Below are 12,535 nucleotides of genomic sequence, written 5' to 3' on the forward strand. Positions count from 1 at the left end.
AAAATTAAACGAAATAAACATTTGAAATATATGAGTTTGTATGTAATGTATGAATATAATATACAAGTTTCACTTTTTAAATGGAATTACTGAAATCAATCTACTTTTTCATGATATTCTAATTTTATGACCAGCACCTGTATCTGTGTCCAGCTGATTTTTTTTTTTGTCGTTTACTGAGTCTTGTCTTCAGTAAATACTCACATTCACATACAGAACTTCCTAATGGTTTTTGGAACAGGCCTCCTCTGCCAATGGAGGGCAAGCTGAATTAAAAAGTAGCTGTGTGTGTGGATGTCTCTTTTGTTTCTGTTTTGGCAAAGACCACCACTCTCAACCCCTGGGCTGTTTCACATCCCGCAACCTGACTCCCTCCCCTTTAAAATTGTGCTGAAACAGTGCCAGTCGAAAAAAAAAAAAACCTGCAAATTTGCAATTCTTTACTCCCTGCAGTTGCTCCTTCATTCAGCTGAGCACACTCCTCTGATGTTTATGAAATAAATAAGTTCTAGAAGCAAAGGCATATTAATATTTTTCAGACATGGACTCTTTTTAGCCCACAGCTGGAATTGACAGATGTTGCACTTGCCAATGGAGGGGTGTAAATGAAGAAAAAAATACATAAATATTAATAAGCAAGTAAGCAAGATGGCAAGAGTTTGTGGCCCGCTGGAACTCCATAGGAGGTGAGATGTTTTCAGTGGAACAGGAGCTGAATGTTTCAGGGGGATAGAAAGTCAATTACTTCACGTCTGTCGGCTGATTCGAGTCTAAATGCCTACAGGGCTTCAGAGTTGGAGCCAGAGTTCATCTTCTATGCACAGACCCACTTAATGATGCAACCCTATCAGATGCCTCTCACGTAGAATAACAGGAGAAAATAAGTATATAGATAATAAAATTCTTGTGTTATGATGCTAATATAAAAGCATTCACTTGCCTTATGATTCCTGACATAAAGCCAGTCAGGGAAGTGCCTTCAGGCAGCAATGGTTGTGTGGAAGAGATACATTCTGATACTGTGTGAATCAGAGTGAAATAGTTGTGTCTCTGCCCTCAAATTGTTTGATGACTGTGAAATCGTTGTTAGAGGTATACATTGAACTCAAGTGTATTTGGGTTGGCTCTACCCATCATTTACCTTGTAAATGTAACTGTCAGGTGTTGTCTTGGCAGAATCCTCTCAGCAGTGTTGACTCTTTTCTGCTTAGTTATAGGTGTGTCTGGGCTAATGTTTTATCTGTCCTCAACAAGTGCATGTGTGTATGTGTTGAAGCATGGGACTACTCTATTTTGATTTGTGTGTTTTGTATGTGTTTCTTGTTTGTTTGTTTTGGAGTTTATTGTTTGTTTTTTTATGTGTTTATTTAGATTGCAGGGTAAGGGTGCATCAGTCTGACACATTGTGCTGTATTAGATTAGATTAGACAGCCCTGCACAGGCACCATTATGACGCACCTAATGTGTGTTTCTTTTGTCACTGTTCTGATTCAAAGGAAATTGATTCTGACAAAATCCCACGGGTGCTATCAGCAATGAATGGAAAGGAGCAATTAAAGCCAACACGATATTGAAAACAACAGCCTGTGTATGGTCCAAACCAGGCTATGATTTTAAACGGCAGGACATCTGTTTGTAATGCAAATACTGAGAGCTCAGTGGTGGTGGCTGTTATGCCTGGACTGGCTAGGGGGTCCAGCACACTGGAGCTGGCTAATTACCTTAGCTCTTTAGATTAGAGGGCAACCCTGCATAAGAGAGAGAAAATCTCTATCTCTACCTCTTCTGTATTCTCTTCCATTACCCCTGTGTAAAGGTTTCATTTGAATTCATGTCACATAAAAGTCCCACTCTGTGCCCCTGTGCATCCCCAGGATAATTGGGTTGAAAGCTTCCTCCCTTCCTCCACTCTGCCTCCTCTTCGTCTAAATAAATAAATAAGGAGACAATGGCTGTGTGGCTTTCTGTAGAGAGGGTAAGAAGAGTGAATGAAGAGATGAGAGAAGCCAGGAGCGCAGGGACCAGTTATCCTCTCTTATAATCCAGGCCCTCCTTACCACTGTCTCCTGTGCCACATGGAATTTACATAAGGACCTGTGGTGCTGCCCTTAATTTAGCCCTTCTTAAGCACCTTCAAATATCCCCAAACAAGCTAATTCTGTTTTATCCATCAAATGAATCGCACATCCTTCTCTACCAAAGCGATGGGAAAAAAAGCTGATACTGAAATTCTTAAAGTGATACTCCAGTGATTGCTATTGTTATTAATTGCCTAGAAAAAAAATTGTTTGTGTACACAAAGCAGGGTGAGCCCAGGTTTATTTGTCTAAACCCCCTTTTAGCATAAAGTGCTTTTTGTGTTTTCTTGTTTGAAAGGTTGCATCCTATTCTGGACTTGTTTAAGGATTAAATTTCTTACTGGTAGTTTTCTGCCTTTATGCTTGTCCATCCTTTTAAATTAGCATTTATTTGCGCATTGATGTGTGTCTTTGTGACAGTAGCTCTCTTTGTCTGATAATGAGTTGGTGTTGTGTGTTTCTCTGAACACGATGCAGGGCGAGAGGTTATCTCTCTAATGAAAGGCCTACCTGGGGGGTGATTAGATACAAGGGCACAGTTGTTCATCAGACCACCCACTGGCTTTTTGTGTGTTAGCACATGTTTGGTTGCATGTATGTGTACGTGCTACCAAAGTGAAGCAGTGTGGCACCCCTGTTAGCTTTCACAAGTGAATGACACCAGGCTTCAGGGCATTCTGCCTCTGTTTGTTCTCCAGCTTCCACAGGGACCTCCATTAGCTCCAATTAGCTTTCACTTTGCTTGCCCAGTCAGATGAAGCTGCACATCCCATTTAAATAGCTTAGATAAATCCTGCTACTTTTACACTGTACTGTGCACAGAAATCATTATATATCAAGTATATCAAGGCATTTAAAATCAAATGTAAACTATAACACACTGGTATTGAAATACACACCTGCTGTTTGCATTTAAGTGTTTCTAGTCCTTGATTGTCTTCTTCTTTGTCCCTACAGTGCTGCGAGATGACTTTAGACAAAATCCTACTGATGTGGTGGTAGCTGCTGGAGAACCTGCAATTCTTGAATGTGTTCCTCCCAGAGGCCATCCTGAGCCCACCATCTACTGGAGAAAAGACAAAGTGCGAATTGATGATAAGGATGATAGGATTACTGTGAGTATCATTGAAGGTGTTTGAGTAAATATGTAGAAGCATCATCAAGACTGCCTGTGAACTGATTTTAAAAAGCAGTGGCTGCTGACATAGTCCACTTATTGAACATTATTGATACAAGGGTTAAGGGAAATATTGCATCACATACAACCTCAATTGATTTGAATTTACAACTCAATGTACTTCAACCACAGACAAGAAACAGAACAAAAATGTATGTAGGGAAATATAAAAAAATGAAAAAAGTTTGATTTTAAAAAATAAATGTTTTGTTTTTATTATTTAGATTCGAGGAGGAAAGCTTATGATTTCCAACACAAGAAAGAGTGACGCTGGTATGTACGTCTGTGTGGGGACCAACATGGTTGGAGAACGGGACAGCGAGACAGCACAGTTAACAGTGTTTGGTAAGTAGTGTTTCTCTTCTTGAATTAAAGCTTGTACCTGTTTATTGCTGTTGTGGGTTTGTGTCTATTTGTGTGTAATTTCACGAAATAGTACAATACTTTAGGCAAACGGCTCTCACAATTGGGCTTTAATCCATATTAGTAATGCTTTTATCTAGACTTTGCCACTGAGCTAAATGCAGTTCAAGGATCATTTATTGCCTTTCATGTTTGAAATTGCCATCTCACACTGCATAACCCCAGGACAATTGCAACTGTCCTGAGGTTATACAGTGAGAGAATAAAATGGATCAAATGGGTTTAAGAAACTGCATTAGTCATTTAACCAACATCTACGGGTTAAGTTTGTGCCTTGGTACTGCTACTAAACTGATCATGGATGAACAGAAATTAATTAAGTGTTTACAGATGATCATGCTAGAGGAAAAGGATATTAGAATGGATAATGTAAGATCTAAAGTTCTATAGATCTATAGTATAAAGTACCCACCCACTGTTCTGCTCATCCTACAGAGCGACCAACCTTCCTCCAGAGGCCCATCAACCAGGTAGTCCTGGAGGAGGAGATGGTGGAGTTTCGTTGCCAGGTGCAAGGAGATCCCCAACCTAATGTGCGCTGGAGGAAAGATGACATTGATGTGCCTCGAGGGAGGTATGTACTTTATAAGTGATATTCTAAAAGAGTTGCCAAAATATCTCTTTTAAGAAAAAAAGTTACTTAAGACTTACTTTTTTCCCTTTAGAGAATAATAATGGCATGGTTTGAGCTGAATGTGAGCAAAAATGTGCTCCTTTGTGCATTCCAGTGTTAAGTACTGATGTGGCAGACTGCACTCAAACTGAAGAGGCTGCTATGGAACTGAACTGAGCAACTGTTTCAAACTAATAATCTAGCTCTCACCTGGTGTGGCTGTCACGGGACAATAATGCTGTAAGCAGTACACAAACTACGGTGTTTATATAGACAAAATTAAAAAAATTAGAATAAATAAAAAACAGATATTCCTCTGATAAAAAATTTCACCCATGAATATGCTTTTATCCAGACATTTAAACCTGGTAGGTAGATAAGCATGTAAGCAAAATGATAGAAATGCAGAAGTGATGGGGAAAAAAGAAAAGTACTGAAAAAAGTTTACATTGATAAGCAGACAGAAACGGAGACTAAATGAAACGAGATGTGAAGAGACAGAAGATGGCAGCTGACTTGACTCTCCAGTGACTGTGTACAGGTGCAGCTGTTCAGAGGTATATTTTGTACACACACCTGAAAGATAATCGCACTTTCTATAAACATGTAAGCCCAGCCGGTGCATCCTCACAGACGCGACACATGAAATCAGTCTCATAAGCAAAAACAAAAACAAGTGAGAGAGAAAACAGCAATACAAGACTGTAATTTAAAGAGAAATATACACTACATTTAACCATCGTATGTCTTTGCTGCTCTTGTTGTAATACTGCTCTTATTGGGTCCTGTGTGTGCCAACCTATTGCTTCACTGTGAGTAACTTGACTCTTGGTCAGCAGGAGTGTCATTGTCAGGAATGGACTTCAGAGAGACTAGTGTTCTGTCTCCAGCCAGCAGGCCAGTCACATGCTGCTCGGATCACCTCAAAAAACATACACTCAGTGGACCTGACATCTCCCAAGGCTAGCTGCAGAGCTGAGCGTAGGCGGCTTGTTTGTGTCTGATAAGGATTTGGTTCACTGGGCAGTGTGATATGAGCCCTGTGCCAAGGCAAACACATAAAAGTATTTCACTCAAGTCTTTGATAGGGAGTTGGCTGTAGAACTGAGTTCATTTTGTACACTAATTAACAGATTTATTATGGAGTCGGATATCTGTCATGTGCCTGGGTCTGCTCTAACTGTAACAGCTCTTTGAAGTTTGGCCATTTTATGGTATGATAAACATAAAAAATATACAGCAAACAATTATAAGAAATAAATATCGCATTGCCTCTGATTACAGTGTGAGACACTTGGTTCTTTTGAGCGATTGGTTTACTATAGCAAAGGCAAGAACTGAAACGTAGATACTTAGTTTTGACAATTTTTCTGCTTTTATTGTCTGACAAAAAAAAAAAGTTATACTAGCTGTTCCTACTTTCTTTACATCTTGCCATCACCGAGTAAATATCAAAAAGTAGTTCCTTCTGCCTGACAAAGGAGTTTTACACACAGCTATGGTTTCCATTTTGAAAATGGTCAAATGTGCTGAAGAAGAAGAAATCATCATGTAGCCACTGTGGCATCACACTTCAAACATGCCCAGCTGCATCAGTAGTTGTCTTCACCAAAAGGAATAAAAGCCCACAGAAGATCAAGCAGTCGTTTATGCAGCAGGGAGTGTTCTTTGTTTGCCTTTTATTCGAAAAGGTTACGTTGTCCTTATTATTATGATAAGCTGTTGAATGAGATAGACTTAGCGAGACTGCTCCTCTTTAACATCAAAATGTTTCAACTTGTCTTTGCTGGTTCCTTTACACGCCTGAGTCCCTCCATGAGTTTCTGTGTGCACCACTTTTATGCTAGGAAGAAGAGAAATGGAGCCTCAGCTGAGTAAACAGGTTGTTAATATGCTCAGTGGCTCCAGCTGCCTCACAGGCATACACATGCACACACTGGCACCTATGGTGTAGACATAAAGCCCCAACATGGCTTCATGTAGGTAGCGACAGGAAAAGAAAGCTTTCAATTAGAGGACAAAAAGAATGGTTTTATTTATTTATTTATTTATTTATTTATTTATTTATTTATATCCGTGCTGTACTGTATTTGTGAAAAATAAAGTCAAACAATATAAAATCAACCAAACATCTTCTCATTTCAGTATCCAGCTCATCAACATGTTTGATACTGCAGTGTGACATAAAAGAATGAATGTAGTTTGTTTTGTCACTTATCATCATGATAAAAAAAAAATCCAAGAGAGAAACCTATGAAATCACTGAAATTACAGTCTGGCACATGTCAGAGTAAAAAGTCTGACAGTGTAAATTAAAATGTCAGAAAACAACAGGTGTACTAAGATAATACTGATTTCTCTCTCTCTCTCTCTACTAAGAAGGCATTATGCTAAACATAAAAAGATTTAATTGTTGTCATTATTGTTCTTTTTTAGATACAGTAGTATAGTACTGGTGCCTTGAGTATTTTCCCCCTAAAATTGCTTAATCTTAGTTACAAAAGGATCAGTATTTCTATAAGAAGGTACCAAAACTCTCTGTTTGGCTGTAAAAGGAGAACAATTTTCTCTAATGTTAAATTCTCAAAGTTCACGCAGCTTGACATTACTAAAAAGAAGGCACACCTATTGAGACAAAGTCAGTATCTGTCTATACCCCTGCCGCAATTCTAATATCCTGATGACAGTCATAAAAATGATTGGGAAAGAAATTACATCAGCACAGTTTGTGGCTTTCAGCCTTTGCCTTTATTCTTTATCATCTTATCACTATCAGACAAAAAAAATACTTTTTAAACTTTTTATGGTTTTAAATAAATCTCTAACTTCCATTCTGACCCATTTAAACTGAAACACAAGGTTTCCCACAGGACAGGGCCTGAATTATAGGAGCTTGTATATTTGATAAAAAAAAAGTAGATAATTGGGGCTTTAATTATTACCGGGAAGCCAGAAGGACGTTTACCTACTTGTGCTTTAGACAGAAATAAAATAACTAACCTGACCAACGTGTAATATTAAATTCACCCAACCTCAATGTTACAGATATTGAGCTAAAATTTGGTGCGATAATAGTTGAGACTGATCCCCAACTCATTCACTGAGTGCTAACTGTCGCATGAGATTTGTTTAAAACTTTAAATAAATCTAAATCTAATAAATCATTCAAGATCACATGGAATATTGCACAATATTGATCAAAACTGCTATAAATCTGTCATTTTTCTACAAAAGAAAATCTTAGTCTAGAACTCGAGCATGAAAGGCAGTCATCAATATGCATTCCGTCAAGGAATGCTAGGTCTTTACTTTATTATTGCATCTAACTGTGGAATAATGTTTGTATCACAACAGTTATCTGTTGAGCTCCACAGAAGCTGATTTTTTGTCTAACATATATATTTTCTATCACAGTATACTAACATCCAACAAAAAACACTGAGCTTTGCCAGCTTTATTTGCCTCCAAGCGCAGTGTGTGGCCCATGCCTTCCCCTTCTTTGGTACTGTGCCCTTTCCTCATTTGCTTTGGACCCTTGTGCCCTCTCCTGTGCCTTATCAGAGCCTCTTATGTCTTGTAGTCCATCTGTATTCAAGCCCTCTGTCCCTGTTGACCTCTGCGGCACAGCCTCTGCAACATTCAGCAGAAAAGCCTTTCTTTCAGACTCAATTCCTCTGGGGCGTGTGTGCGAGTGTGTGCTGGTGTGTGTTTTTGTATGATAGAGGTGTGTAGGTCATTCTGTTTGAGAGAGCTGTTAAAGCTTGTGTGACAGGAATGCCTTTGTTATGCTGACCATCCGGTTTCGGTGATTTCTCACCTTTGCAACTCAGCAAAATAAAAAGATGACAGGATACAGTTCCTGTCTCCATTACTTCCTGTGATACATCAAGTATTTAGTCTGCAAGTTTGAACAGCCCTTAAGTGAAATGATTGTTTATTTTTAGGCCTTATTGATTTATGCTTTGTAAAAAGAATAAAACAGTGTGACTATTTTTAGAAGAAAATGGGAATAATGTAATGTTATTTTGACAGTGAAAAATTTGCATCCAAAAATCCAAATTTCTTAGAGTATGTTACTTGAGCTATTTTTTGTAAACACACCACATATACTAATACTCAAAGAAAGAAAGACTTAATACCTTCCAGACTTCAATTTTTTTGGTTTCTCCTGCATTTTCCAGTCAAGCCACAACACCCACGACAATCTTTTTTTAATTTGGTAAAACTGAACTGCTTCTTCGATTGCTTTGGCAGAAAGGAAAAATAAGTCCTTTAAAAATATATATTAGGCTAAAGATTTCCCCCAAAAGTGCCAACCTAATCATAGAGGCTGAAATTTTGCTGGACTACTTTGGAATTAATGTAGGATAAATGATGAATGTCAGTGGGGTTGTTGGCCAGAAGAAGTGCCAGGAACCAGAGGGAGAGCAGCTTTGGCTAAAGGCTGTATTGAGGCAAGATGAGAAGCGATAGTAGGTAATTGATTCCCTCTTATGGGTAACAAGGCCTGGACAGGTAGACTTCTGCTACTTTGGTCAGCGTGAGGGAAATTAGTGGTCAGATGGTGTGAAAGTGGATCAAACTGTCAGAATGAAATGAAGCAGAGAGGGGACTTTGTGTCCGAGCAGTCAGGCTAAAGGCCTTGCTGGAATTAGTCTCTTACTTCATCTTCTGACTCATGCTCAGAGTTGGCACACAAGCCTTCTGCTGACTATCAGATCTTTGCATGTGTACTTACAGAAACACAGGACATAAGTCCCTCTCAAAAAAAAACCTTTTGTAGGCATGCTCATCAAAGTATTTATAAAGCCAGAGATAAAAAATAAAAATCTCTTAATGTGCGTGAACTGGCAGAAGTGTGAAGGGTAAACATGGCTGGTTGTGTTTCTGACAGACACATTAAAGACAAACCCTTAAAAATGATCTGGAGGATGTTTGAGATGTAATGCTGTTAAAGTGTGCCCATTAAATTTTCATCTGAGTGCAGCTTTCTCCTGATGCAAACACATCAGCCTGACAACCAGGGAGAAAAAAATGCAGCTTTGTTTTGGCATTTGCTTACATTCCCATCACTCCTCATCTACCCACATGAGTGAAGGAGTTTGCTTACAGTATGTGTGTATATGTGTTGGATGATGGTCGACTTTGCTCTGTGTACATGTGTACAGTATGCTTTCCCTGCCTGAAACCCAAGGGGAGTGCAGAAGGGTGAACTTGGCTCTCCTATCCTTTCCACAACCCTTTTACATGTGCAATTACATTCCTCCTCTAATAGAGAACAGAGCTCTCCCCGAGTCCAGTCACAATAAAGAGCAACTGTTCTCTCACTGTGTGCACTTACATGTGTGGCCACAACTGCCTTCTACCCCTGAAAACATTTCCACTCATCTTGTCATCTAAGCTGTTTTCATATGGGAAGTTGATTACAGATGGATTGCATTCATGTACTTTTAATAAGTCAGGGACCAGCCTGAGGTTCTGTTTTGAGAGGCTAATAGAGATGGTACTAAGAACAATAAGAACGCTGCCCAACCTGTGCATACCGGGGTTCTCAAAACAACAAGGGCTTCAGTCAAGACTGTGGGAACCTGAAAGAGCACTTTACCTGTTGAAGTTTCTGGGTGATGACAGAATCTGTATTTTTCCTGAAAGTCAAAGTGAAGGGATGCAGCACAGTTAGTGTTGTGAAAAAAGACAGGGCTATTAATGATCATTTTATGAGTTCCATCCATCCATTTTCTTTACCTACTTTTTCCTGTCCAGGTCACAGGGGATCTGGTGCCCGTCTCCAGCACTCATTGCGTGAAAGGCTGGGTTCAGCCTGGATAGGTCACAAGGTCATCATGAGGCCATATAGAGACAAATGAGAGACAACCATTCACACTCTTACTCAAACCTAGGGACAATTCTGAGTTACTATTTGACCTAACATTCATGTTTTTGGTCTGTGGGAAAAAATACCCAGAGTATCCAAAGAAAACCTTGCATGCACAGGAAGAACATGCAAATTCCACAGAGAAAGGCCTCAGGCCAGGAGGGTGTCCAGTGACCTTCTTGTTGTGTAGCAACAGCGCTAACCACCTCTCAGTCATATCACCCCTCTATGAGTTGTAACATGTATTTTTAATAGTCACTGAGCAACTGTCTTTGGGTAAGTTTTTTATAGCAGCTCAAAGTAAAATGTTTCCATGTCATTTTAACACCCTTTTTAGCACCAGACATCTTGGTCAGGATAAGTGGATTTAAAGCAACTTACGTTTTTTTAATTTTTTTGTTTGTTTTGTTTTTGTAAGGAAAGGAAGTTACAGCATTGCCCTAACTTGTTCCTGTCACTCTCTTGATCATCCTCACCTCCTCCTCCAAGTCAAGAGTTCATGGAGAGCTATCAGTTGTATCCGGAAGGCAAAAATGATACCATGTCTATTAGATTGTTTGTTTTTTGTTTGACAGCAGGCTTGTCTCAAAAGATGTCTACCAATTTCTTTGAATGCCACTCACAAGGGTTTCGTGAATAAATGCTTTATCCACATCTACCATCGATACCTGAACTGTTCATCCCCCCTCTCTCTAGAACAAAGCACTCAGTCATGACTCAGTCAAATAATCATTATGGTTCTTTAAGTGCCTGTGTGGAGAGGTGGAACCAGCAGTCATAGCTGAGGAATGTGCTTCAATAAAACTGCCTTTGAATGCTTTTTTTCAGGAAATGTCATAACAGCAAGTGAAAAAAATCAGACATGGATAGACAGGATGAATTAGTTTTGCTGCTGCCAGTGGCAAACAGCCATCAGTACACCTGATAGTTGAGTAAAGGGGTCTTTTTCGCTCTGAAGGAAATGGACCATGGCATATTGCTGCACTACAGACACATTTGAAAGTGTTGCTGTGAACTATAGTTTATCATTTTCTATTGTCTAATATAGTATACAGAGTAAACCCTATTCTTCATGTTGCCAACAAACCCTATAGCTGAAATACATTTTATAATTTCTGTTGCGTTCAAAATATTTAAAGAAAACAAACATTAAAAAGATTAAAAGATTAACCATTTTTAATGCTGTCAGTGTTACAAAGTTTATTATCTATAACATATATATATATATATATATATATATACACAATTACTGAAGATTCTATCACTTAAAATGCACATTCATGCTTCTGCTGTAAATGCACAAAAGCGCAGTTACTGACAAACATCTGTATAAACACTTAACCAGCACACGTGAACATATAGCTATAGATAAACTGTATTAACTGAGAAACTGCTCATGAATATTGAATGGTTACACTTTCAGACTGACTCCATGTATCTCTGTGTACCGTGAGTCACTTTTAAATAATAGATCCTGCTCCATGCAGTCTTCATTTATTAAAGGGAATAGGTGCGCTTCTCTGTCGCTCTTAAAAAAAGCAAAAGCTTTTAAAGTTTACTGCCAAATGACAACAGAGACATGGGGCAACTCTTAATGAATATGTTATTTGCACAGAATTTATGCTTCTTCTTAATTACTAATATTTAGTTTTAATAGGTAGCCAAATAAACATATTTTATGGTGTCAAATGTTTGTTTGCAGGTATGAGATCAAGTATGACAAGGATGACTATGTACTGAGGGTAAAGAAAGCTTCTATTAATGACGAGGGCACGTTCACCTGTGTGGCAGAAAATCGTGTGGGCAAGCTGGAGGCCTCTGCCACTCTCACTGTAAGAGGTATGAAACACACTTGTTCTATTTTTCTTTCCATTAACTTCCACAAAACACCACATACACAAGTCATTGCCTACTAGGGTTATCACTACCTACACCAGTATGAGGTTTAAATTGAAAGTTTTATCCATAGGGACTCTTTTATGCAAATTAAGATGCAGAATGCAGACTCCTTTAACCAAGAGAGCTGTAGACAGTCAATGAATCTGTTCAATTATTTATATTTCCAATTGCATCATCGACACACTCTGTCACCCTCTCCTCTAGCAGTGGTCTAATGCTGCTACCCTCCATACTGTAACCACCCAGTCAGCAAAGCCATTTCACAGATTACTGGTGCACACTGTTACTACCATACCTGGGGTTTAAGAGGTTAATACAAACATTCTAAGTATAATTTTTCTTATTTGCACCAGTCTTCTTTTCATTACACCCAGGTATTTGCAGTCTCTGTGGAGCGCTTTAGAGTGGCACATAAAGCTAGAGGAAGGTAGAAGCAAGGTCTGACTATGCCCATGTTTTACTTTTTTAGA

General features: G+C 38.9%; 1 protein-coding gene across 11 annotated transcripts in view; it reads left to right on the forward strand.

Moving 5' to 3' along the window:
* robo2 (roundabout, axon guidance receptor, homolog 2 (Drosophila)) overlaps nucleotides 1–12,535 on the forward strand; it is a 250,952-nt gene that overhangs the window by 192,635 nt on the left and 45,782 nt on the right. For all 11 annotated transcript variants that reach the window (XM_017416383.3, XM_017416389.3, XM_017416384.3 and 8 more), the window contains exons 3-6: nucleotides 3,036–3,193; nucleotides 3,480–3,600; nucleotides 4,114–4,252; nucleotides 11,869–12,005. In XM_017416383.3, the coding sequence (XP_017271872.1) occupies nucleotides 3,036–3,193; nucleotides 3,480–3,600; nucleotides 4,114–4,252; nucleotides 11,869–12,005 (555 nt within the window). The remainder of the gene's footprint in view (nucleotides 1–3,035; nucleotides 3,194–3,479; nucleotides 3,601–4,113; nucleotides 4,253–11,868; nucleotides 12,006–12,535) is intronic.

This window comes from Kryptolebias marmoratus, linkage group LG2 (assembly GCF_001649575.2).
Source record: "Kryptolebias marmoratus isolate JLee-2015 linkage group LG2, ASM164957v2, whole genome shotgun sequence".
Taxonomy (NCBI): Eukaryota; Metazoa; Chordata; class Actinopteri; order Cyprinodontiformes; family Rivulidae; genus Kryptolebias; species Kryptolebias marmoratus.